Source organism: Hyperoodon ampullatus (assembly GCF_949752795.1).
Source record: "Hyperoodon ampullatus genome assembly, chromosome: 15".
NCBI lineage: Eukaryota > Metazoa > Chordata > Mammalia > Artiodactyla > Ziphiidae > Hyperoodon > Hyperoodon ampullatus.
In genome coordinates this window covers 47,754,523-47,781,176 of record NC_136928.1, presented here as the reverse complement: position 1 = coordinate 47,781,176, position 26,654 = coordinate 47,754,523, and the positions used below count along the sequence as shown (strand labels likewise).

The following is a 26,654-nucleotide window of genomic DNA, read 5'->3' as shown; positions in this document are numbered from 1 at the left end:
CAGCTGTCTGCTTGGAAAAAGACAGACTTGAAAGCCATTCAATTTTCTTCAGAATTTTCCTAACTGTTTAAAATGTATGCAATGGTTTCAGAACAGTGCAAGTGAGCTGGACAGAAAAACTCACCATGTAAAGAGGTCACAAATATTTTACTCATTCTAACATGCATTTTCATATGCATTTGATAGTGGTCATCCTAATAGGAAAAACTCTAAGGGGAAGATAGGGATATGGAAATAATGCCACAGAAAAATGAAATTATGAGAGGAAGAAATGAACTGAATTCCTGCTTAATGAAACAAAAACATATTTTTGCAAAGTTATGCAAAAAAGTAAACATGCAAAATAAAAACCTGGTGTCAGGAAGCTTGAAGTTAAATTTATCTTTAAAAAAAAAGATAAATTCTTATATTTCTTTGAGCTACTAATGACCTCTATGCTCATACCGCATTTCCATTTTTAGCCAAAGCAAATAGGAGAGCTGCCCAAAGAAAAAGTTAAAGTGAAGTTTAAATTTTCAGGGAGGATTTGGAATATCTATTCTCTTGGATTCTCATGAATTAGAATTTGGGAGTGAAGGACCTCCAAAGAATGCTGGTAGTGATGTGGAGATGCTGAAAGGGAAACTAGAATATGCATGTGATTGAATGTGCTCCCTCTCTGTTTGTTTTGTTTTTGAACAAAGCCCTTTCTGAAATGGGTTTGGCCACTTCCAAATAAATACTGACAGGTGTTTACAATGCAAATCTAGGCTTCTAGCTGTGTTAATATGAATCTTTAGTCTAACTACTGTGACTGAATGGACTAATTAGTCACACAGGTTGAACTGAAAATCCTTATTGGTAATGAGGCCAAAACATTTTATAATTGTAAAATGCCAACGATGGATAGTTTCAACAACATGCCTCCAAAATCCAAGCTTTCATCGTTGGCATCTAACATGTTAGGAAATGGAATCATGTTTTAGTCAAGCAGTCATATATCTTCTTGTACTGAGCCAGACACTAGTGATCATTAGTCTAAGGTCTTTATTTTACATATCAGGAAACTGAAGCTAGAAATTTAAGTGTTTTTGTTTGACCACATAATTATACTGCTAATTAATGGCAAAGCTATGAGATTATCCCGACCTCCAATAGACTGTGATTGTCTCTCATCCCGGGTGACTTCTATCCATCCATCCATCGCTCACCCAGCCATCCTCCTATTCATCCATCCATCCATCCCAACCATTTTGTTCTTTAAAGGATTTCATGTGATTATAAAGATACACAATGAAATAGATTTAAAATAAGTTAAAAGGTGGCAAAGGAGAGTACTGGCTTTTATATAAGTAACCACTAAAATTATCATGAAGAAAACACACACAGATATCAGGGACATATCCACAGCTGTTGTACCACTTGATATGGCAGCACATTAAGTTTCACTAGAAACAGAACAAAATGAATGCTAGAGTTTAATTTTTTACTCCAGTTACAAAAATTCAAACATTGACAGAACTGCAGTTACTTTGAAATGAAGTCAACCCAGAAAGTTCTTTATTTAAGTGCGGTAATCTTTTCTTAACTTATTTTTTTTAAAGACCTTAAACATCTTGTCTCTCATCTCTGCACATAAATGCATAACTAAATTCTTGGGGACAGAAAGAAAATGTAGATTATTGAATCTTTTCCTATTTTTCCCCTTGACTTAGAACAGTGCAGGTCACGCTGGCTACAAAATGAACTCTTTTGTCTCTCTTCTCATTAATCCACTGATGAAAACTTCCAAGGTCTCTCTTATTAACTTCTGTTTTCACAACTTAAGTGCTAATGAGATATTTAGCTTTGTCTCTCTCACACAACCATCATTAGGGTATTGTCAAATTATCTTAATACATCTTAGGGACAAGTAAATGTAGGTGACCATTAATTAATAATACTGTTGCTTCTCCAGGTACAGTCTAGACATCCATTCATTGGTCAGAAGGAGCCACAGGCAGCTAGTTATCCAGAATACTTCTTTTCTACTGGGCAGGACCATGACCAATGTCCCCTTGATAGAGCTTCAACTTGGAGATATGTGAGAACTTCCATCCCACACAATGCTTGGAGTCTGGGACAACAAGAATTAGGGATGTGGTTGGAAATCATGTTGATGAAGTTGACAGACAGTTGGTTTCCTGATTTTTTTTTGGACCCATTTGTTGAATATATGCAAGGTTCTATACCAGTATCTTGCCAATATCTGAGCAGCACCTCTATGAGTGTTTCTATCAAGGAGTGATTGACAGTAAATGTGATCTCCCTTAAATTTTATAATGTTATTTTGTTCATGCACTAAGAGATCCAATCCTTGCTGGTTATAGTTAAACTGGAACTCCAAGCTTTCACATCTGACTATTTCATTTCTTTTTTTTTTTTTTTTTTTTTTTTTTGTGGTACGCGGGCCTCTCACTGCTGTGGCCTCTCCCGTTGCGGAGCACAGGCTCCGGATGCGCAGGCTCAGCAGCCATGGCTCACGGGCCCAGCCGCTCCGCGGCATATGGGATCCTCCCAGACCGGGGCACGAACCCGTATCCCCTGCATCGGCAGGCGGACTCTCAACCACTGCGCCACCAGGGAGGCCCTGACTATTTCATTTCTTATGTTGAATACTTCGGTTCGTTAATACATATTTGGAATGTTGTACTGTTGAACCACTTCAGTTTAATTTGCTGCATGCTGATCAATAATGGAAAATATATATCAAGTCTCAATCTGGATCTCATAAGTAATATGTATCATCTTGAAATGATTTCTGTGTTCTCAACAGTACATAAGAATATATATACTATATAGGCAAATATATATACTATGCATGTATATATATACTATATATGTGACTAAATGTATATATATAAATATATAATCATTTGTATATGACAAAATAACTTCTCTATCTCATAGGGATATTATGGGGATCCATTTTTTTAAATTAATTTTTTAAAAGTCTTTTTAATTAATTAATTAATTAATTTTTATTTTTGGCTGTGTAGGGTCTTCATTCCTGCACGTGGGCTTTCTTTAGTTGCGGAGAGCTGGGGTTACTCTTCATTGCAGTACGTACGCTTCTCATTGCAGTGGCCTCTCTTGTTGCAGAGCACGGGCTGTAGGCCCGCGGGTTTCAGCAGCCGTGGCACATGGGCTCAGCAGCTGTGGCTCGCGGGCTCCAGAGCGCAGGCTCAGCAGTTGTGGCGCACGGGCCTAGTTGCTCCGTGTCATGTGGGATCTTCCCGGACCAGGGATCGAACCTGAGTCCCCTGCATTGGCAGGCGGATTCCCAACCACTGTGCCACCAGGGAAGTCCCCAGGGATCCATTTTGATATGTGTGAAAGCACTCTGTAAATATGAAAGTTCTCACACGGCAATGTTTATATGTTATTATTACAACTAATACAGAATTATTTTTGTTCCTCGCATGACAATATGAAGAACAGTTCTGGGGAGTGCTTAAAGAAGGCAGCTAAATATCCACTCAACTGAATATATTTCATTTTTATGTCTTGAAATCCTCTTGTCCCCTCAATTGAATAGGATCTGTATCTCTCACTCCAATTGGCCCCTCACATAAATGCTGCTATTCTTGGGAAGATCTCTTTTACATCAGAATATGATTCACTTCAGCATTGCTTATTGAGTGCCCATGTTTCAGTCTCACTGGTAACCTACAAGATGGGCAGTGCCAATCTACGTCTGGCACTGTGATTCCTTCTTCTCCATGTCAGTGCTCTGGGAGAGTTACTGCACAGATGCAGGGCTACTGGAGTTCTCTCAAAATTCTCCTCCTTATTCACTTTCCTGGGACTTAGAAGATCGTGACTATTTGATTTATTTTATGCCCGCATCCAGAGTTTACTCTAAATCATGCCCTATTATATCTAGAGCATTTAAATGAACGGAAAATAAGAAAAAAGAGATCACGTAGCAAACACTGCTAATTAAAGGAGAGAGAGACAGACAGACAGACAGAGAAACAGACAGAGAGAAGGAGAAGGAGAAGTAGGGAGGGGAGCTGAGGGGAGAGGAAGAGGAGGCTGATTCTAAGTGTGATCCATGCAGCACAATGCTTCTTATTATAGTGGCTGTATTTGTAGTGATAACAAAACATTGCCCTTGGTCATGTTCCCTATATGGATTAATAATACGCGAATTAACTCTCGTAAGACACGGAGCAATATTTTCTTAGTGCCTTAGAACAGTAGAGGTGTGTGCCTTTCCAAATTATATTTAAATCTAAAAGTTTGAGAACTGCGTAGGTGTATGTTTTATTTCATGTATTTCTGTGGGACAGAATTTATGTCTGTGTTTTATAGCCCTCGAACATCTATCACATCTATCACAGTTCAACAGAGTTGATTTAAAATGTCATCACCATTGATTGTGGTGATTATTTCACAATGTATATGTGTATCAAAACATCAACCTAAAACAATTTAAAATTGTCAATTATATGTCAATAAAGATAGAAAAAAATGCTATCATGCTCTAAAACCTGGCTTATCTTCTTTAAGTGTCTGTAATTTCAATAAAAGCACTTGATGAAAATAAGTATGATTGTGAAAATAGAATTAATAAAGTTGAATGAAGGATTCATCTTGACTTAAAAAATAGAAGATATATTACACAGGACACTTGCATTGGTAGAATCATTTCAAATAATCTTATTCCTGATGGTCATCCTCTCTAAGTTCATTACATCTAGGTGTATGTTTGCTACAATTGCTCATTTATAACAGCTCTTTAAATCTCAAAATAAGAGGAACAAGTATAGATTATTTTCCAGGCGTATAACTCCTAAGAGTGGGAGATGAGAATTGTGGCAAAAATCACACTTTTTCAAAGATTTTATCTGCCTTCTAACATCTCTAGAAGTGACAATGAAACTTTGTAACTAGTTTTTACATTATACCTCATGGCTGGAAATTTATGGCAGAGAAATAGCAAAAAGTGACATTATCTTTAACTGCAAAGAGAGAATGACTAAAAGTTAGAAGGAAGGAAAAGCTAAAAATGTCTTGCAATAAGTTGGTCTGCCTGCTTTTATGAAGCATCCCTGTCCGTTGAGAAAGCAGTAAGATATAGCCTGCCTTAGAGAAAGGGCCAAGAAAAAAAAATAGTTGACTGCCATTCTGGGGTTTTTTTCCTGTATAATATGCCCCCAACTCTTCCAGTCTCCCCTGAACTCTATTGCCATAGTCTTACCTTGTAAATACTTTCATTGGATTATAAGGAAACTATGCCTTTATAATGTTTTCCTTCAAAATCTAACTACAGGATGAAACTTTTATCTTCTTCCTGAAATAAATTGCATGAAGATAAGGGCTGGCTGAGAACAGCCATCAAATTCAGACTAAGACTTAAGTGCAGGACAGAATGCACTCACAAAATTTGAATCTTTTGATTGATTCTTCCATGCATTCACTCATTCATTAATTCATTCATCCATTCACAATCATTTATTGAATACTTTTGATTAACAAGGGGTTATATACAGAAGAGGAATATAATATGGAACCAGACTTCCTTCCCTTGAATTGCTTGGAGAACTTCAGGTGTATGACAAATGGAGGCCATCTACCTATGAGCAGAAAATCCTCTCTCTACCCCTGAGCATAGAAGGAGCATGGGTATTAGAGCTAGATAGACTGGGCTGAAATCCCAGCTCTGCCACTTATTAGCTGTTGATGTTGGGCAAATTATCTAGCTTCTTTAGGTTTCTTCCTATGTAAAAATGAAGTTATTTACAGCTATTTTGAATTTTTATGAGGATGAAATTCTCTAGGGCTAGATAGGCACAATGTCTAGCACAATGGCTGGTACTTAGAAGATGCTGTTGAGAGTATTTACTATGTAGACACAGCTGGCTCTGTACACATTGTCACTTTGCTCTCCTTGAAACATGGGAAGAGAAGTTTATCCTAGCCCTGGATTTCTGTGATCTTCAGACACAGACATTCCCTTCACAAAGGAAGTATAATTTCCTGGCTTAAATTCATACTTCTATGTTTAAACATCCTATAAACAGAGTAAATTACATATCTGAAGTGAGAGCTCTTTTTAAAACACCTCAAAAAACATCATAACTACCAGTGTATTGAAAAGCCAAGGGGCTTCTCTTCTCCCTAGCTGCATGATGTAACCAAGCATTTATCAAATCCTACTGTTTTCGGAGTTTGGAGACTTGAGTTATTTTTTCCAGGTCCCTCCTAGTAAAGAGAGGGAAACCCTAAGTCGGTACAGTCAGGAGTGCAGTATCATAGCACTGTACCGACAGTGTCCAGCTCAGGAATAGATAGTGGTCTCCCGGCCCTCCATCCAGTTGGCATCCAACTCCTTCAGTTTCATATTTGGGTGTAGTGAAGATGAAAATAGAGGCAGGATTAATTGGTCACTTTTCCCAAGTTTCTCAAACATGATTTGCCTTTTTCAATTCTTCCCTAGGTTTTATTGAAAACTTTAAGCAAGGCCTTTGAAAAATACCAGGGAATGCGGCCTTCTGACATCACCTGGAGCTGCCAGACTGGTGAGCACTCAGTAGCTCCTGCAAAGCCCACTAAGGACCACCTGAAGAATGCACATTCAGATGCTGAAGGAGAATTTTGTAAACTGTCTTCTGTTGAGGACTGGGAGCCTCATGAGAGAGTCTGCCGTTTTGTGCACACTTCATCAGATGGCATCTGTGTCTAAACTCTTCCCTGAGATCTTGAGTAATTAGCCACGCTCTCTTTTGGATAGCTTTTCTCTCTTCCGCCTTGCATTTACAATCAGTTCCTCTCAATTCTGACATGTTTCCTCGAAGTTGCTGTCATGCCTCTCCACCTGGATGAGCCCTTTTCCTCCCCTACACACCTCTGCAATCCCTTAACCTTCTCTTCATCCTCATTACTGGAATGCCTGCTGATTAAGAACAAGAATTAAGCCTTCTATTCACCCAAAAATGTCACCTGTCATTATGAGAACTTTTGGAATCATTTAAGTGTCATCACGTAAACAGAAAGACAAGCTTCTCTTGATGGTTCGGTAACGCTGTTATGAGCGTCGGTGCTATCTGCAACATAGCAGTGACCTCAGATGCCAAAGAGAATAGTATCCCTGTCCTGCTCCATAGGTTCTCAAACTTCTCTTCCACTTTTTAGTTCATGTGTACTCTTATTAGTTTTTCTCTTTTGTCTATCACTGTCAGGCTTTATAGAGGCCCGTTTCTGTTTTCAAACTTGCTCCTTCATATCTGCTTTGAGCTGGAAATCTAGATAATCAGATAACCAATGTTCTCCAACTATCTTAGAAACAGGGTCACAGAGGCTCTCAAACAAGAAAGCCCAGGTGCTTCAGAGTCAAGGCTCACGGCTTAAAATACACAAGACTTGTTAGTTTCCTCAAAATGCAAAGTTCCTTATGAAGGTAGTGCATTTATTGGTAAGTTAGCACCCAGTAATATTTTAACTATGATAATTCTCAAATAGGCTTTTCTTCATTAATTCCAAGAAACTCTACTGGAACTAGACTCCAAATACCTGAATCTCTATTTTCTAACACTTAGTCAGATAGAAGCCAAGCTTCCTTGGTGTTCTTCTGAGTTTGCAGGGAGGGAGATGGGCAGTGTAGTAAGGCAAGTGGCTGCCTTATTGTCTTTGACCTCCTTGCTTCCTGAAAAGATGGAGTGGGGGTACGTTGGCTTGTACTTAAAGGTAGAACCTGATGCGGACATGCAAGGGTTCAACTACATTTATCCAGAGTGAGTGATTCACTCAGTGTATCCTGAGTAGAGAGAGAGATCTGGTAGCCCCTTTTCTGGCTTCCCACGACCAGCTTTTCACTTGAGAAATTGAGGAATGCTAGTACTGCTCCCCAGTGACTCTGTGCATGGATATTAGACTTAGAACCAAGTTTAAATCTGGAGTTATTAGAACTTGGGTGACCTACTTAACCTCTCATTTATAAAATGGGAAGGATGCAGTACCAATCTTGGCAGTGTAGTTGTAAGAATTAACATAATCATGATCAATGAACTATTTAGCACTATTCCCGGTTGTGAAATAAAAGTTATATTTTTATGGCAAGACAAGAGAAATTTAAACAAAAAATCTTCCTGGCCCTTTGGCCTCCTCTCTCCCCACACTGTGCTTTGTGTATCTTCATTATGCATGGACCAAACCTCCCACGTGAGCAAAAATACCTGCTCAACCACAGCCAGCAACATTCTCCTAGCATCAACACGACAACTCCTTAAAAGATGGCATTCCTTCTTGATCTTCTAAGGGGCCACATGACCCACCATGATGACGCTTAGATCTGAATTATGTAAACTGTCATTAATACATCATTCGATGTACAGCCCTGTCTCAAAAAAGCTTATATAGGGCTTCCCTGGTGGCGCAGTGGTTGAGAGTCCGCCTGCCGATGCAGGGGACACGGGTTCGTGCTCCGGTCCGGGAAGATCCCACATGCTGCGGAGCGGCTGGGCCCGTGAGCCATGGCCGCTGAGCCTGTGCGTCCGAAGCCTGTGCTCCGCAACGGGAGAGGCCACAGCAGGGAGGGGCCCGCGTATCGCAAAAAAAAAAAAAAAAAAAAAAAAAAAAAAAAAACAAGAAAAAAAACTTATATAACGGTGCCTTGATTACTAACCAATGGGACAGTTCTCAGAGCTTTCTGAGATGCTCTTCCCGGGTTATAATCCTCAAATTTGGCTCAAATAAAAATTTCCATTTCTTTTTAAATCATTTTTGACCAATTAATTTTTCGTCAACCTGGTGCATAATAAATACTAAGTAAATCTTAGCTCTTCTCACCTTCGTTATTACATAAGACACACACGTGTGTTACCTCTAGCCTACTGGGAGGCAGCACGTTTGTTGTTAAAGTGGGCAAAACCCAACATCCTAATAACCACAATAGGTTGACTATCCACATTTGCCCTTGCCTAGAATAATACTGTGAAGTAGGAGGGGGAAAAAACTAAATATTGCATGAAGAATTGCAAATGTACTTTCTCCCTGAATGTTCTATTTTGGTTTTCAACTTTTAAACTTCACTTTATTTCAAAACATACTCCCAACCATTCCAAAGCATTTTCAAGTTGGAAAGCCTTCTTTTTGTTTCACAATAAGGTAACTGCAGGTGCAAACTCGAGGGAGACAGACCTTGGAAATTTTAAGTATGTTGCCATGGCAATGGCTTGCAAGAATGTGTATGAGTTTCATCTTAGCTTTCAAGCATTCAACCGAATTCATATGTGGAGGTTCAAATTACTAGGCACACAATGTTTGCCATTCATCGTGTCTTGAAAGGTTTAAAAATAACTGTCTCTCTGTTGCTTACAGCAATCAATAACTACAAAATTCTACCTATCTATCTATCTATCTCTCTATCTATCTATGCAAATGTGGAGATCTAGTCATTCATTATCTACTTTTAGCTAGCCAATCTCACCAGTTTGGCTGCTCTAAGGGAAGCTGTATACATAAATTCAACAATAATCATTTTTGCCATTGTTACAAACAAAGAGTTGCACCCCCAATATGAAATAGCTATAAAATTTTTCTACTGAATTTCAAATTGATTTCCTCATTCAAAATGGATGTATCCTTAAAGAAGCATGATAATTATTTAGGGATGGTCAGTTAAAGCAAACTTTCAGTCTCATGAAATGTGGAGGCTCTTTTTAAAAAGGTCCCATCCTATAATGCAGGAAAGAAGATTAAAACGTGTAATTCTAGTCATTAAATCAAATGCCCCTACTCCCAGAAAGCGACACTACCACCACCAACAAACAAAAAGACATACAAAGGAAGTAATTTTATCTCATTTGAACCATCACTATCTTAATTGCTCTTAAATGGTTCAGTTGATGCTTCTAAATTCCAAAACCCTCACAATGAACTCATGATTCATTGCCAATAAAAGCAGTGATTCTTGCGTACCGCAAAAATAAAAAAATTAAAAAAGCAGTGATTCTTGACAAAAACACTTTCCTCCCATAAATGAAACCTAAAGAACACTAAAATTGCAAAGTTTTAAAGTTATCTATTTGATATAAGAAATAATTCTTAACAAATTCTCTTCAAATTTCAAGGCTTTTTCCATCTAAATTTGCACTATGAAAATCAAGCCAATAATAAAAAAATTCATTCACCAGCAAAAAAAAAAAATATGGATCTCTAAGAGTATATGTTCTTTAGTTTTCTAAGAGTATATGTTCTTTAGATCATTTGCTGCAAATGATCCATGATGATACAAAGTGCCCTACATGAAATGAGACCAAGGGACCCTGCTATGTCCTGCATTCGGTTACTGACAAACCTTCACAAAACTGTTATTAGCTACCAAAGCCTGGCAGTTATTTAAAATTCACTTTGCTGCTTTAACTTTGACCCATCTTCCAAAACACACACACACACACACACACACACACACACACACACAATCATTCTCTCTGTCCCTTATACTCCTTGATTTAACAGCTAGTTGATATACTTTAAAACTACAGTAGTGCTCCCCCATTCTAAAAAGCCTACAGCAGTGCTGGAATTAAACAAATGAGAACACAGTAATTAGCTATGCAAACTGTCAAGTAGATCTAAAAAGAAAAACAACCCAGAAAACACAACAATCAGCAGTTTCAAGCTCTAACAAGAATCTACATTGAGTTCCCATTTATTTTAAACAAAAATACATTAGGTCTCTGAAAAACGTTCGCAGCAATTTCCATGGAAATAGGGCAAATCAGCTAATGGGTCTTTTACATCTCTCATTTCTATGATGCTGATATAGTAGAAAAGTCTTTGGTCCTACACTCTTTCCAAATAATTTCTATCCTACTCCTCTATAACCAGATTCATTCCCAAAGTGAGTAGCATCTAAAATGGTTCCAAAGTGGATACGGAACAGGTGTGTGGGTCAAATCACATCCTGTGACCCCCAATTCCCAAATCCCCCCCTAAACCTCACCACAATAGTTTTATAAGAGGTAATGAAATTAAAGGGTAAACTGGAAAGGGAAAAGAATTGTTAAATTATCTGGGGCATTTGTGTGTGAATGGAAGGGAGAAGACATTCAATTCTTTGGGTGGAGAGTATGAATTACACAATTTGTAGCTAAATCTCTGGGATCCTTTACTACCTACCTTCTCCCTCTTACAATCATGTTGAGTCCCTATGAAGCAACACAGACTACTTCCAACATATACATGCTTTGTCTGAAATATCAATCTAATGCTTACATTGACGGTTAATGTTCCTTTAACCCATTATGCATCCAGTAATAGAATTAGAATATCAGATTTAAAAAAAAATCTAGAATTGTGATGAACACATTTACTTTGAAACTTGTGTTTGCTTCAGTTCTCTTATCTTCAAACTTGTAGAACAACTGTCTGCTTTATAAAATTGAGAATGTAAGATGGGATGCCTGAAACTGGTCTAGGATAGGACATAGCATTCTGAAATTCGACTAGGAGTTCAATCATTATCTAACCCATTGACCTGTGGCAAATCACTCCCCATTCCAATATAAGTAGGTTAGAGTAGATGACCCCTCAGGTCCCTTTAAAATATAATAATCAAGGGTAACACAAGAGAATCTTGTGGTACAGGTAAGCCTCTTGATTTTGGTGGTGATTATAAGAAGCTATACAGGGCTTCCCTGGTGGCGCAGTGGTTGAGAGTCTGCCTGCCGATGCAGGGGACAGGGGTTCGTGCCCCGGTCTGGGAAGATCCCACATGCCACGGAGCGGCTGGACCCGTGAGCCATGGCCGCTGAGCCTGCGCGCCCGGAGCCTGTGCTCCGCAACGGGAGAGGCCAGAGCAGTGAGAGGCCCGCCTACTGCAAAAAAAAAAAAAAAGAAGCTATACATGTGATAAAATTGCATAGAACTACACAGACACACACACATACACCATAAATGCATGTATAACTGGTAAAATCTGAATAAGCTCTATGATTTACATGCTGGTTTTGATATTGAACTATAGTTATATAAGATGTTAACATGGGGGGAAGTTGGATAAAGGGTGCAGGGGACCTCCCATATCTTTCTTTGCAACTATCTGTGAATCTATAATTATATCCAAATATTTTAAAAATATATAAGTACTTAATACATGCCTACATACATAAATATAATGATCTTTGATTTTGTGAAATGGCTTGTTGACTATCAAAGATAAGTGCCAATATACAGGGCCTGATGCTTTATCAATGAAGTGAAAGTTATTGGTTCCAAACAATCCACTTTTCAGCTAAATGTGATAATTTTTACCTAAAACAATTAGTGGTTTAAAGGTAGTTGGGATATTGACTATTTCTCCATGATTCGAATTGAGGAAATTGTTATGTGACAGGTTGTTACTAGTGACACCATTTTTGCCAGCCCTTCTGTTATTTATCCTTGAATACTGAACCCTACGGATTAAGATACCAAATAACTAAAAATTTCAACAACATGCCTTTGATTTAAAAGAGAAAATTAAAACAAAATACAAATAAAACAAAACCAACACAGTTCTAAAGGAAGTGTCAGGGAGTTACTAAAAATTGAATTCCTAATATTTATATTCTGAGAACTCTACAGTTTCTGTTCAATTAACTTCTCTTATGATGAGTAATCTTACTTTCTATTCCTAAAACCCTGTAGAATCCTATTCATCTAAGAATTAGGTTGTGCTCAATATATTTCCTTTCAATGTCATAGAATCCAGTGGACTCTCCTGACCTCCCTGAGGTCTAAAAATCATGGCTACTGTCTTAGCAATTTTATACCTATATGTTGGTCAAAGTTTGATTCTTAAGTCTCACCAATGGGGCAAAAGAAAGCAAAATAGATGCCTGTAGCAGACTTCTGTTAGAGGTAAAGTAGAAAAGAGGCAAAGAAAGCAGGAAACTATGAAGAAAAGAGTGAGCAGAATGAAAGAGAAAAGGTAAGAAAATGCTTCCCTCACCTACGTTTGGAGAGTGGTGGGGGACCTCAGTCCATTTTACAGATGAGACCAATGATAAAGGTACTTAAGACTTAGAAAAGTAGGACTAATGTCTCACCCAGTGAGATATAGAACAGGTCTTGGGTTTCAATATTCTAGAAAGGGATTTGAAAGAAAAGAAGCATTATAAAATGTAAGTCAAAGTAAGTCAATCCATCAAATCACCTCTGCGCCAGGACTAGCCAACTAAACTGTATCTTTAGGATTTAGCTCTCTTGTGGCAGCAAAGACTACACTCCTCTTAAACAGCAAAGCTTAAGACACAGAACAGAAAAGAGCCTAGTAGAGGATTTTCCTGTCCTTGCACATCTTTCACCAAACAATACAAGGTAAAACACACAGAGGCAGTTTCTCAGTCACTTTGATTAAAAAAGGCAAAGAATGGTGAGTTACCTGATGAAATCCTTTTAGAACCCATGCATACTTCTCCCAGTTAATTCTACCAGTTACCATAAATTTAAAATGGTAGAACTACTCTTGCCAACTAAGGAAGGTCACTCACTACCTGGCTCTACAAGAACTGAGTCATTAGCCACTGAAGTCACTGATCTGTGGTACACCTGGAAAATAATTTAGGGCAGAGATCAGGAATAAGGCACTCTGTGCTCTGGGAAAACTGGCAGAAGAGGCCTTCAGATATTTATATATTTTAAGGAGAAAATTTTATGAATCCAGATTCTTGCATCTTCCCATAATTAGAAAATCATGAAAACCATGAACTGAGATATCAATTCCTCATGACTAGCAGCAAACTTCTACTGAGATGTATGCTTGATTGCATATACCCCTTCGCCAAACTCACACATACACTGGCTTCCTTGCCTACTTCTTTGGAGTAATTTCTCGTAGCTATCTGAGAGGCCGTCTCCAGGCTATAGCCCTCAGTAAGCCCCCAAATAAAACCGAAACTCACAGTTCTCATGTTGTGCCTTTTCTTTTCAGTCGACACAACCAATAAAAGAATAAAATATATAATAGGTAATGAGCCAAGAGAGACACTAAGGGTGGTAAACATGTGTCAAAGCTGCTGTAACAGAATCCAGGCCTTTACTTCATGTGGCCATAATGAAAAGAGCTGGTGAGAAGTGTGAGGCTGTCACCTAACACTTTGCCCCTCTTTGCTCTCCCTAGTGCCACAGTGCCACAGTGCCACAGTGCCACAATGCATCTTAAGCTTTGCGGGGTCCAGGTAATGCTTTAAAGTTGAAGTGTTTCAAGCTAACTGTGTTCTGGAAGTCAAATCTATCATTATAAGATTACATTAAAAGCTAAGCCTCTACTGTACATATCAATTTGTACTCCAAAATGCTGGTTTCCCAGAGCATTCACCAAATCCTGTCTAGGTTTCGATGCTGATAAGAAATAGAAGAAAAAAAAAAAATGCAATCACTGCACCTTCCATGTATTAAGTCTTAAAACTGTAAATGTCAAAGTTCTAATTTCATTTCCTTGTGTCTGTGAATATTTCCCTGCTAAATATTTCAAATGACTATAGACACTCACAAACTATATTAGTTTTTACAGCTAAATTATGAACGTTCATAAAAATAATTTGTCCTACACATCTAACCTTTTTTTCTCAATATAGACCCAGTTTCTTTTTCACATTTATAGAAAAATACTTACAAAGTCTTGTTCTCTGAGGATCTCATTTGGCAGTGATTAAATTTATTTTTCATAAATCTTTATTGGTGATGAGAATTTTTCTCAGACTGTGCTGTTGATTGCTTATGTTACCTCTTTCTTTACCACTTTCATTAGAAGTCTCACTGTACCTTGTTTCTTAGAAAAGAATTTGAAACTGATTTGGGGATGAAGGACTTTGAGTCCAGAGTATGCAGCACTTTATGAAATATTTATCCATACAAAGCCTAAAAATACACATGGTAGGTACAGCATTCACGTGGGTAATTATTTAATAGATTCAGCACATAATTTTGCACCACAGGGTTCTTATTAGGAACACCAGAAAGGGAATCAGAGTTTCTTGACACATGGTAATAAATATTTTCACTTACAATGAATAATTTAGCTATTTTGGTATTCATTGTATGAAAAATAGATTTGAAATAATTTCAGGGTCTGTTAGCAAAGGTGAAGGTTTTGGAACACAAGGAGAAAACAGGGAGTATGGGGCCACTTTTCCCTTGTTTTCATAGAATTTTGCTTGTTTTTGTGATGCACACACTGCAGATTTTCCCTCATTTGTCAAGATGATGTCAAAATGAAAAGATGTTGTTCCTTCTGTAGCATTTCCTATTGTTAGTTTTTAGGATTCCAAACCCTTAATTATGTGAAATTTACCAGCCTTGCCCATAGAATGCTAATAAGTCTCTGTGTTCTTCACTATGTAAGGAAAAGGAGATTTCCCTCCAATTAATGCTAGCCATGACTGGAATTATTCTCCCACTAGTTTCAAAATGAAAATTTCATACGAAAATCTCAGATGCAGATTCATCTAAAAAGTCAGGGGAGACGACTTAACAAAATGAAAAGCAGTCTATGTTTTAAGACCACTTTTCTTTAAAAACTTTTTCTTTTAAAGGAAATTCACATTTATTCACACTCTAAAATCATAAAGTATTAGAACTGCAAACCCCTCACCTTACAAATGGGGAAATCAAGTAGCAGAAATTTAAGTAGTTGGTTTTCACCATACCAGTAGCAGTAAAACTTTCTCTATTATAATGTCTTTATATAAATCTATTAAAATGAAATGTTTTAAAATTATATAAACTCCAAAAAATAACCTATAAACAATGGGACATTTTGAATTTGAGGTGAATTGGGGCAGTTGTAAGGACAAGTCTAAAATTTAGGAGAGTTTTCTATGCTGAGAATGGTAACATTTCCCAAGGAAACAGAGAAAGGAAAAGAGAGTCTGTGACCAACTTCAAAATAAAACTAACACTGATAAGGGTGGGAAGAAAAAAACAACTGTTTGTCCTCCTAAAATACTTGACTGAATGTTTCTTAGTAGAAATTTGGGGTAGCCCAGTGGGGAGAATTCTCTTAGGTATTTGTGGGAATCAAACCAAGTGATGCTGAAATTTTCCAGAAGTAGTTTGATGTCACTCAGTGGCCTCTAGGACACAAAATTTCTAAAAGCAAATCATTTCTCAAAGGGCATACTGAATGTTAATTTCTTAAATTTGACAGAAGTACAATGCTTATATAAGATGTTAACATTAGGGGAAGCTGGATGAGACTGAACTCTCTTTAATATGTTTGTAACATTTCTATATATTTAAATTATTTCAAATTAAAACATTTATTTAAAAACTAAAAAATAAAAGAATCATACTGATATGATCAAATCCTATGTATTACATATAAGTTGGGAAAACTGGTATTTATAAAATAATTTTCTTTTAAAACAGATACAGGTATGTTCATAAAAAGTAACCTATGAATTCCCCACTTTTGTAATATTTACAGACATAAAACATGTATTATCCTCATTTGAATGGCATCTTTAGAAATGATCTTACATGGTAGACTTTCAAATAAACCAAGAATATACGTTTCTACTTCATCTCATCATTTTAAACCCTCATAACTCTTCCTAAAGAATTAAAAAGAGTTGATGCATCATTTAGGGAATTGCTAGGTAGAAAGAGAGAGAGAGGTTAAAGTCAGTATTTATTTTGTTATTGCATCAGTAGTCTTCTGTTTAAAATGACAACATCTGTTGCAACTGAAATCTCACTGGCTATTTGGAAAACTAGAAAGTCAGGAATCTCAGAAAACCTTGTTGCATGTATGCCACTAAACAGTGACCTGAGCTTACTGTCTCTAGCTTGAGATTTTGAAAAATAATAAAAAACTATTCAGTTTGTTATTTTATACCTAGGTATTATTTCAATCAATTCTAATGAATGGTTCATGAAGTTTCCCATAATTATTCACTATATTTTAAACTACTTACTGAGGAAACAATAGTATTTCAGTAACATGAGTAGACTATTTACATAATTATCACTTATTCAGAATTGTTCCACTTCAGGCCAGACCTTTGCTTCCTGCCTATATCCTCCCATGTTCTATTTTCTTTTTGATGGGTGCCCTTCAAAAAGAAAATAGAATCAAAGATACAGAAAGAAGTAGAATCAGGCATACTGAAAATTATTGCTGGAGTAATTTACAAATGCACTTATTTATACCCTAGTGGCCTGAGATAGTTATACTTACTCCAAAGTGTCTTATTTACTATTGGAAAAGTGACTGAATATTTCAAGTCATCCCATCAATAAAAAGAAAACAATTTCTTATTTTTTAAGGGAAAACGTTTAGCAACAATAGCTAATTTTAACAAATAAAGAAAACAAATACAAACTAAATATTCAGGTGATTTTTAACTAAAAACAGTTGTACACATTTTGTATTACTTTAACATTCATAAAGCATGAAAACTGGTTTAAGAAATCAATATGTTGTCCTGAGAACATGTAAAACAGGAAGCAACCACACTGACTGATTTTGAGACAAGCTACTTGAGATCTTGCTTCATATTCCAATACCCTCAGTGCCCTAAACACCACTTCAGAGGCTGGTATTGGTGTTACAGGATGTGTAGCCCACCTGATTTGACCTGATTTTGTGTTACCTTTTATTTTATGACTGGATAACTAGGGCTGCTCAAACAAATTCAGAGAACATACGGCAGAAAAACATCAGAGCATCTACTTAGCCATTATTGAACTCTCCTTTCTCTAAGCTACCATGAAGTGTGTAATAGATGCTCAGCAAAAACGTGTTCATTAATTGAGACTATAGGGTGAAATTATTCAGCCTTCAATACCCCTCTAGTTTTATATGTGTTTGTCCTTTCTCCTCAGCTGGACTTTTAAGGCAGCAAGTGTCTTAGTTTCCTTTGAGTCACCCATGACGTCAAGCATCTACTGATCTATCAATCAATAGATATTTTAACAGATCTTAACTATTAAATGTACCAAAAAAACACTGAGATACGTGCTTATATATTATAATTTTCAACATTCTGGAAAGAGATGGTATACTTCTTGAAGGCTTAAGAAAACTCTTGGCAAACCAAAGAGTAGCTATTACCCTGAAATTTCTAGTTTTTCTATGTAATCTATTATGTAGCAGCTAAATATTTAGCAGTGTTTTATGCAGACACACATATTCATACACATACCACATTCAACTCTGAAAATATTGTAGTCCTACTACAAACCCAATGGATAGGTGATTCACTCAAATCTAACCATGCTAACTGAGAGAAGTCACGGCACATGATGGAACACAATGATTTTTCAGCCCATGGGAGGTTAAGTGGTCTAGAGAACACATCTGGTCATGCAAGATAATCCATTATGTAGACAGTTCACACATGGGTCATTGAGAATTGATGCCTGGGGCTATATCTATGCAACTCCAAATCAAGGAGCTTCAAAAAAATATCAAAATTCTATGCAAACTTCTTGATTTGACAACAGAGTGTTCTGAAGTCATAAAGGTAGTCTTAGTCATATACATACATTATTATACATACATAGTATTTATATATGTAATCTATATTTTGTATATGTAATAAATAGTTTTTAATTATAAGAAAATTCATTTCAATGAACTGATTGGGACGGCATTGTCTTTGAAGCTGTAGTAGAGTTTTTAAATTGAAAAATGTGAAGAGGTTGGACAGATGAAGGCATTTGCCCACACCACTAAACCCCCATATCATCTATGAATTTACTAGTAAATCTAGGCTGTGAGGTTATGTAATTATATTTTTGGTCTGAAATATGCTTACAGTCAAGACTGTGGCCCTACCAAACCTGTCATGTTTAAATAAAAAAGCCATGGAAACAAACATGAGAAAATACAGACTCCAGGACTGATGTCTTTCAGAGACTGATTTCTTTTGGTCCCCTAAATAATATTCAAGTCATTCCCATCATTATATGACGTTTTTGTCTTTTAAACTAAGCAATACCTAAGGTAATGAAGCCTGAAGCCTTTATAGCAAAAGACATTCCATTTAGTCGTGGGAAAATAGTAAGAAAACTTTTTTGAGTCTTTTTTGCTATCAGGAAAACAATTAAATTGTGGCTTAATCTGCAGTCTCTCTCCCCCCCATATATATATAAATATTTTTTTCACAACAATGAAAACAAAAATGTATAATTGATTTTTTGGGGGGAAATAGTTCTCAGATAGTTTCCAATGCATAATCAAGTGAATTCAAATGAGGGTGAAAATTTGAGAGGAAAATGAAAGTGTGCAGTGATAATCACACATAATTTATGACACAAAACTAGAAAATCTCTCTCATATATTTTTACTTTTTCATGGTTATTATTTAGTTTAGACTTATATGCTGTCTTAATTTTCTGTGAGACACTAGAGATACCCATGGGTTTATATCTGTCTGTAATTCTCCCCAGTTATTCTGTATACTGGAAATTGCCTATCTACTCGATATACTGTGCTTGGCTCCATTCTCTGTGCTAGAGTAATAAGGGAAGCGAGCCTTCAGGAGATTCAAGTATCAACTATCAAGTAAATGTAAATAAGATAGCAGAAAATAAAATCAATATTTCTGGGTCAATATGGTAACCTTAATAGAAATCAATGATACTCAAAGCCTAAATATACACAAAAATGTATAAGCAGAACTTGGTGTCATTATATTCTGCTGAATTTATATATAGTTTATTGTTTCTGTTTAATAATAGAGGTCTGGGGCTTCCCTGGTGGCGCAGTGGTTGAGAGTCCACCTGCCGATGCAGGGGACATGGGTTCGTGCCCCTGGTCCAGGAAGATCCCACATGCCACAGAACGGCTGGGCCCGTGAGCCATGGCCGCTGAGCCTGCGCGTCCGGAGCCTGTGCTCCGCAATGGGAAAGGCCACAACAGTGAGAGGCCTGCGTACCGAAAAAAAAAAAAATAATAATAATAATAATAATAGAGGTCTGGAACAAATGGCATTTGAGTCCATAGACAGGTAAAGCAGCAGAGTTATTCCTCTGCTGGGGAATAGTACTGGGAGTAGAGGAAATGGGAAGTGAAAAAGAAGACTGAATTAATAAAAGGCACCACTTGGTCTAAGTATAATTAAATATCCACTAACTCTGTTCACCTATATCTTGCTAGTGCTTATAACACCAGAATTAAGAGCACTAATTTTGACATGGTAAAATCTTGCTTCAAATGGGTTATTTTCCAAATGGGCAGAGTGTAAGCTTAGTTCTTGAAACATTTAAATTTAATATAGACAAAGATTGAAAGTTCTTGGCTACATGCTTTATTTTCCCATTTGAAAACTACAAAGTATAAGCTAAAAGGGCTTTTCCCATCAATTAGCAATCTGCCTACTGCATCCATCATATAGTTAATTGATTGCACTTGTAGTTTATAAATGCACCCAGATGCTGTGGAATGAGCATATTTTGTAAATTAAAGGAGCATATGGAACACACACAGACAGTAACATTTCATCATAACTACCCAAAACATCCTTAATATGCAATATTACATCACTAATTACTTCATAAATATGTAAGTATTTCCTGGTTAATGTCTTGGTGAGAAATTTGCTTGGCAGTTGACCCCAAATGCTACTGTGACCAGACATTTAATACCACTTCAGGGCTCTTCTAGTTTCATTCTACAGAAAGAGAACGTGGCACTCAGCATATTAGGCAACTTGATTGTGCAAAGTCAATGAAAATATTTATTCTTTAACACTGGGTTATCTTGCTTAATGAACACCAGTCAACCCTCCAAAATATAAATATCTGTCCAAAGATCTGTCTGTAGGCACTATTTCTTTCTAAAAATGTTAGAGGGAATTTGCCAAGTGAGGAGAATTTTGTTGCTTAGTGGACTCTTTAATTTCTAAGAACAGGGCATTGGAAGAAAAGGAGTGGAGAAGTATATGAAATTGGTCTCATTCATTAACTCTGGGAAAATCAATATAAATGATTTGAATAAATTATCCTAAATGTATCTCAGAATGTTAAAGGTAAAGGTTTTCATTCCCTTTATCTATGTCATAATTTCTTGTCAAGCCAAGGTTCAAGAGGCAGTCAAAAGAGACATGCAACACGGCTAAATTTCCCTTGGAAAATGGAAATTCTCTCCATACACAAGGTCCACCAACCAAATGATTAAGAGAGCTGTGGGTGACCCACAGAGTAAGAGGTGTGTACTTAAACTTTTAAAATTTGTGTTTCATTGGTGCATTTTGGCAGCATGATTTTGGTAAAATTCAGTTAAACTTAGGACTGGAAATTCTGTCTGGGTTCACCTTAGAATTTTGAAATAATCATTGAAATCACAGAATTCAGAAGTAAATTGATTTTTCATTCTTTTTCAGTCCTATGACCCTTCTGGACAAAGACTGTGCCCTTGGGTGACAGAAGGCTTGATTAATTTCATTGCAGAATTTGAACTGGGCATTGGTCAAGCCCCCAGCCTTCAGGATAAAATCAACAAATACTTAAATAAAACATTTAAAGTTATTCTAGAAATGAACATCTATTTATAAGCCAGAAGTAAAATAACAGTAGATTAGTCAGCATGAGCTCCTAATGTTTTCATCATTCAAAGCTTACTTAGGGAAAAAATCAGCAAGCCCTATTGATGCTTGAATCGTTAAAGTCTGATAAATAAGTTTAGTAGTTATTGCCGTATTTATATTTAGATACCAATGACTCAAATAATATGACAGCTTAATTTGAATTTTGCTCCTATTGAATACTCTTCCTGAATATGGCAAAGAGAAAAAGGTTACAAACAACAACAAATAGCACACCATTTATAATCTGGTAAAGTACCTTCTATTCATGGGATTTCTTTCCTAATGTATGAAGCAGGGGTTACCTAATTCAATGAAAAATAGTTGTCACAACAGACATGACATTCTATCTTGTACTTAAAGGAAGATGCAATCAGAAGTTCCCTTGAAAAGAGGGGCCAGGCTTCCTTCACTATTAAGCCTACTCCTCCCCTCCCCCCTCCCCTTTTCTGAGATTCAATCCCTTCTGTTCTCCATCTGCTCCGCCCCCGCCTATTGTCTCCTCTCCCAGCCAAGCATGCCAATCCCATCTGGCCATACTCTTGCTTTTGCTGGCTCTAATTCCCATGGGCCTAGGAAATACTTGAATGCCAAGGCTTTTCTCCTCTTCAGGAGAATAAGGATAGCTACGAGACTATCAAACAATTATCCGAAGAATTCACACTCATGAACATGCACATGATGTCTCAAATACGCAAACAGCACTTTTAGAATCCTCTCTTAGGCTAAAATTAAAAAAAAAAATGTTTCTAATTCTCTCACCTTGGATGCATTTTTAAAAACTGAAATCTTACTGTCTCTGAAATAATCAAAATTTATATTTCAAAAATATAAAAACGTTCATCCCAGACATGCATTTTTTTCAGTAAGCAGAATTAGTGTAAACAAATGTTGCTCAAATCTTACCATCATGAAATATTTCCATTAATTAATCAGGTTTAATAATCACTAATACATTTTCTGTGGCACCAAACATACATTTAATTCACACATTACACCTTTACGAATTTTCAACGAAAACCCACTCTGCCACAAAAGCATGCATGGTCAGAATCTAAGCATATTTAGGCAAAATAATCACCAAGTCACTAACAATAATAAAGCAGTCTGGCAAGTATTGAAAGCAGCTTTTATTCATGCTTTTACTCGAATCAACTTAATACATATATATAAACACACACCCCACAATTTTTGGTTGTTTCTGCCACAAGCATGCTCATAAACCTCTGAAGCTCACGCAACAAAACAAAAGTAGAAGCAACCATGCTCAGGGTTTAAGGACATTTAAAATTTAAAACAACCTTTCTACATTTCATACAGAGCGTGCATAAATTTGACATGCAATCTCCAAGAAGAAACATTTTAATATAAATCTTAAAATTAGTTTATCCAAAAGAGTTTATTCTTATTTTCATTATTATTGTTCTTAGGCTTCTGGTATCTTAAACCCTGCATGCTGCAGTTCTAAGCTGTGCTGAGCACCGGTTGTGATAGAAGAAGCTACCTGCGAGTTTTCACAGTGCCATCTCATATCCATGTCTGTCTGGCTACCCTGCGTGCTTAGAGCTTTTTTCTTAATTCTTAATGGAAATCCTAGGAAATTTAGTCCATCCTCTGAAATCAATACGGGTGACAGGAGAGCTCCCTGACTCAGTGGGAGATCAAGATGATAAATTGCCTGCGCATCAGCCTGGCCTATCAGTGCCCTGCACACAGATGGGCGAGAAAACACACAGAAAAGGCTTTATCAGTCACGTGTCACCAACGAGCCAATGGCTGATGCACTACTGCAGGAAGGGATGCTGCAGTTCCGTCTGCAGTTGACAAGGCTGCTGGTAGACAGACCAGCCCGTGCCCAGCTCAAAAAGTCTTGGCAGTCTCTGCTGTCAAATTTGCTCCCCCACTGTGACTGCATAGGGAAACAGACATTCCCCTAAACCCCGACCCAAATAAAGACCTATTTTCATGCACAGGAATTTTTATCTGTATTACTTTGTAATCCAATGTGACAGCTCAACAGAAAGGAAACTACTTTTTAACATCCCAACCCTTCAACTCTTCTTATGTGCTTCCCTTCAGATGATTATCACCTTTTCACCTAATATTAAATTAGAAGACTTAAACTGTGCAATTAGCATGCAACCCTCCTAACAGAATCGGCTCAAAGCTTTGTAATTGTAATTATAATTTTATTTTCAAGTTAATGAATGGCATTTTTTGAATGCCCCATTTATAATGAGTATTTTTATGGGATAATTTTGTAAAGGCAATTATGCAACATTAAGAAATACATTACTATGCTTTTTTTTGCCAATTAGAGCTGTTTCTCTTTAAAGATAATTTAAGTCCCAATAAATATGCCACGTTATCGATCATTAAAAAGACAAACAAGGTCACCTTATTTTTGATAAAGGAGGCAAGAATATGCAATGGAGAAAAGACAGCCTCTTCAATAAGTGGTGCTGGCAAAACTGGACAGCTACATGTGAAAGAGTGAAATTAGAACACTCCCTGACACCATACACAAAAATAAACTCAAAAGGGATTAAAGACCTAAACGTAAGGTCAGACACTATAAAACTCTTAGAGGAAAACATAGGCAGAATGCTATGACATAAATTACAGCAAGATCCTTTTTGACCCACCTCCTAGAGAAATGGAAATAAAAACAAAAATAAACAAATGGGACCTAATGAAACTTAAAAGCTTTTGCACAGCAGAGGAAACCATAAACAAGACAAAAAGACAACCCTCAGAGTGGGAGAAAATATTTGCAAACGAAGCAACTGACAAAGGATTAATCTCCAAAATTTACAAGCAGCTCATGCAGCTCAATATCAAAAAAAACAAACAATCCAATCCAAAAATGGGCAGAAGACCTAAATAGACATTTCTCCAAAGAAGATACACAGATTGCCAACAAACACATGAAATGATGCTCAACACCACTAATCATTAGAGAAATGCAAATCAAAACTACAATGAGGTATCACCTCATACCAGTCAGAATGGCCATCATCAAAAAACCTACAAACAATAAATGCTGGAGACAGTGTGGAGAATAGGGAACTCTCTTGCACTGTTGGTGGGAATGTAAATTGATACAGCCACTGTGGAGAACAGTATGGAGGTTCCTTAAAAAACTAAAAACAGAACTATCATATGACCCAGCAATCCCACTACTGGGCATATACCCTGCGAAGACCATAATTCAAAAAGAGTCATGTACCAAAATATTCATTGCAGCTCTATTTACAATAACCAGGACATGGAAGCAACCTAAGTGTCCACTGACAGATGAATGGATGAAAAGATGTGGCACATATATACAATGGAACATTACTCAGCCATAAAAAGAAATGAAATTGAGTTATTTGTGGTGAGGTGGATGGACCTAGAGTCTGTCATACAGAGTGAAAGAAGTCAGAAAAAGAAAAACAAATACCGTATGCTAACACATATATATGGAATCTAAAAAAAAAAAAAAAGGTTCTGAAGAACCTAGGGGCAGGACAGGAATAAAGACGCAGACGTAGAGAATGGACTTGAGGACACAGGGAGGGGGAAGGGTAAACTGGGACGAAGTGAGAGAGTGGCATGGACTTATATATACTACCAAATGTAAAATAGATAGCTAGTGGGAAGCAGCCACATAGCACAGGGAGATCAGCTCGGTGCTTTGTGTCCACCTAGAGGGGTGGGATATGGAGGGTGGGAGGGAGATGCAAGAGGGAGGAGATATGGGGACATATGTATATGTATAGCTGATTCACTTTGTTATAAAACAAAAACTAACACACCATTGTAAAGCAATTATACTCCAATAAAGATGTTAAAAAAATACAAACAAAACAATAAAAATACAAACAAACAAGCGCCAAAGGATGTACACATCCTGCTTCCCAAAGCCAGAAAAATAAATGAGTTATCCAGTGTTGGAAATATATACTTATTTTTTACCTTTCCTCTAAAATTTAAAGTAATCCTTTCGTAAGCAAAGGCTCCACATCTGGAATACCATATGGAAATATATCCCCAATACATCTGCATTTATTGATCATTCTGTAATAGCAGACATGTTGCACAGTTCAAGGTAACTGAGATGACTGTATCCTGTGTGACAAGGAAGGTTTTAACTTGTAAGACTATGGTGTGTTTCAAATGGCCGTATCATGGAGATACTTTTTAAAAAGCTTAAAAGAAACATTGAATGATCTTTGGGAATAAGCTTTATACCACAAAGAGTACCTGGGGAACCTCTATTGTTCTTTATGGGCCAGTTTTCATTATCTCCATGCATTTTCAAGGACTAATTCTAACCCCTTTTAGAGTCACTCAGTACTACTAAGAAAAAATCTGAGAATAAATCGTGATAGGTATGCCATAAAAAAGTAAATTGCCACTGAGGTTTAGAATGCTGAAATTCCAAAGCTCATTTTGTCTTGGCAACTATTTTTTAAATCCATCCTGGAAAGATTGGACTCTGTCAAGTTTTTGTTTTGCAAATTCCTTTCCTCTCTCCTTTATTCAATGTTGACTCTAAGGAAATAATAAAGCATTTCTTAAGTTCTTTAAAATATATATTGTTTTGTGCCCATTCTCTCCATTTGGCCTATTTATTCAGTAATATGACCCTCAACAACCAAACTTTATTCTTTTAAAAGAAAAGATTAAGGCTCAGAGCATTTATCAAAAAGAAAACAACAATCATGAAACATTGACATTAAACCTATTTATTGAACTACTGTAATAGCCAAAAACTAGAAACCACCTACTCATCAATAATGAACTGATGAGATAAATTACAGTTTTACAGTCCGGATACTCTGTAGCTGTAAAATACAATGTGGTAAATTCAAACATGCGTATATGAAGAGATCTCTAAGATATATTGTTTGTGTGGTTTTTTTTTTTTGGGGGGGTTTTTTTTTGTTTTTTTGCGGTACGCGGGCCTCTCACCGTTGTGGCCTCTCCCGTTGCGGAGCACAGGCTCCGAACGCGCAGGCTCAGCGGCCATGGCTCACGGGCCCAGCCGCTCTGCGGCATGTGGGATCTTCCCGGACCGGGGCACGAACCCGTGTCCCCTGCATCGGCAGGCGGACTCTCAACCACTGC

General features: G+C 37.0%; 1 protein-coding gene across 39 annotated transcripts in view; it reads right to left on the bottom strand.

Moving 5' to 3' along the window:
• The window catches only part of NRXN1 (neurexin 1), a gene marked incomplete at both ends in the record, with an annotated part of 1,144,386 nt that overhangs the window by 28,130 nt on the left and 1,089,602 nt on the right, over nt 1-26,654 (bottom strand). For 2 of the 39 annotated variants that reach the window (XM_079720551.1, XM_079720552.1), the window contains one exon: nt 23,044-23,076. The exons of the other annotated variants lie outside the window; for them this stretch is intronic. In XM_079720551.1, coding sequence (XP_079576677.1) covers nt 23,044-23,076 — 33 coding nt within the window. Of the gene's footprint in view, nt 1-23,043; nt 23,077-26,654 lie in introns of those variants that run through there. 39 annotated transcript variants of the gene reach the window in all.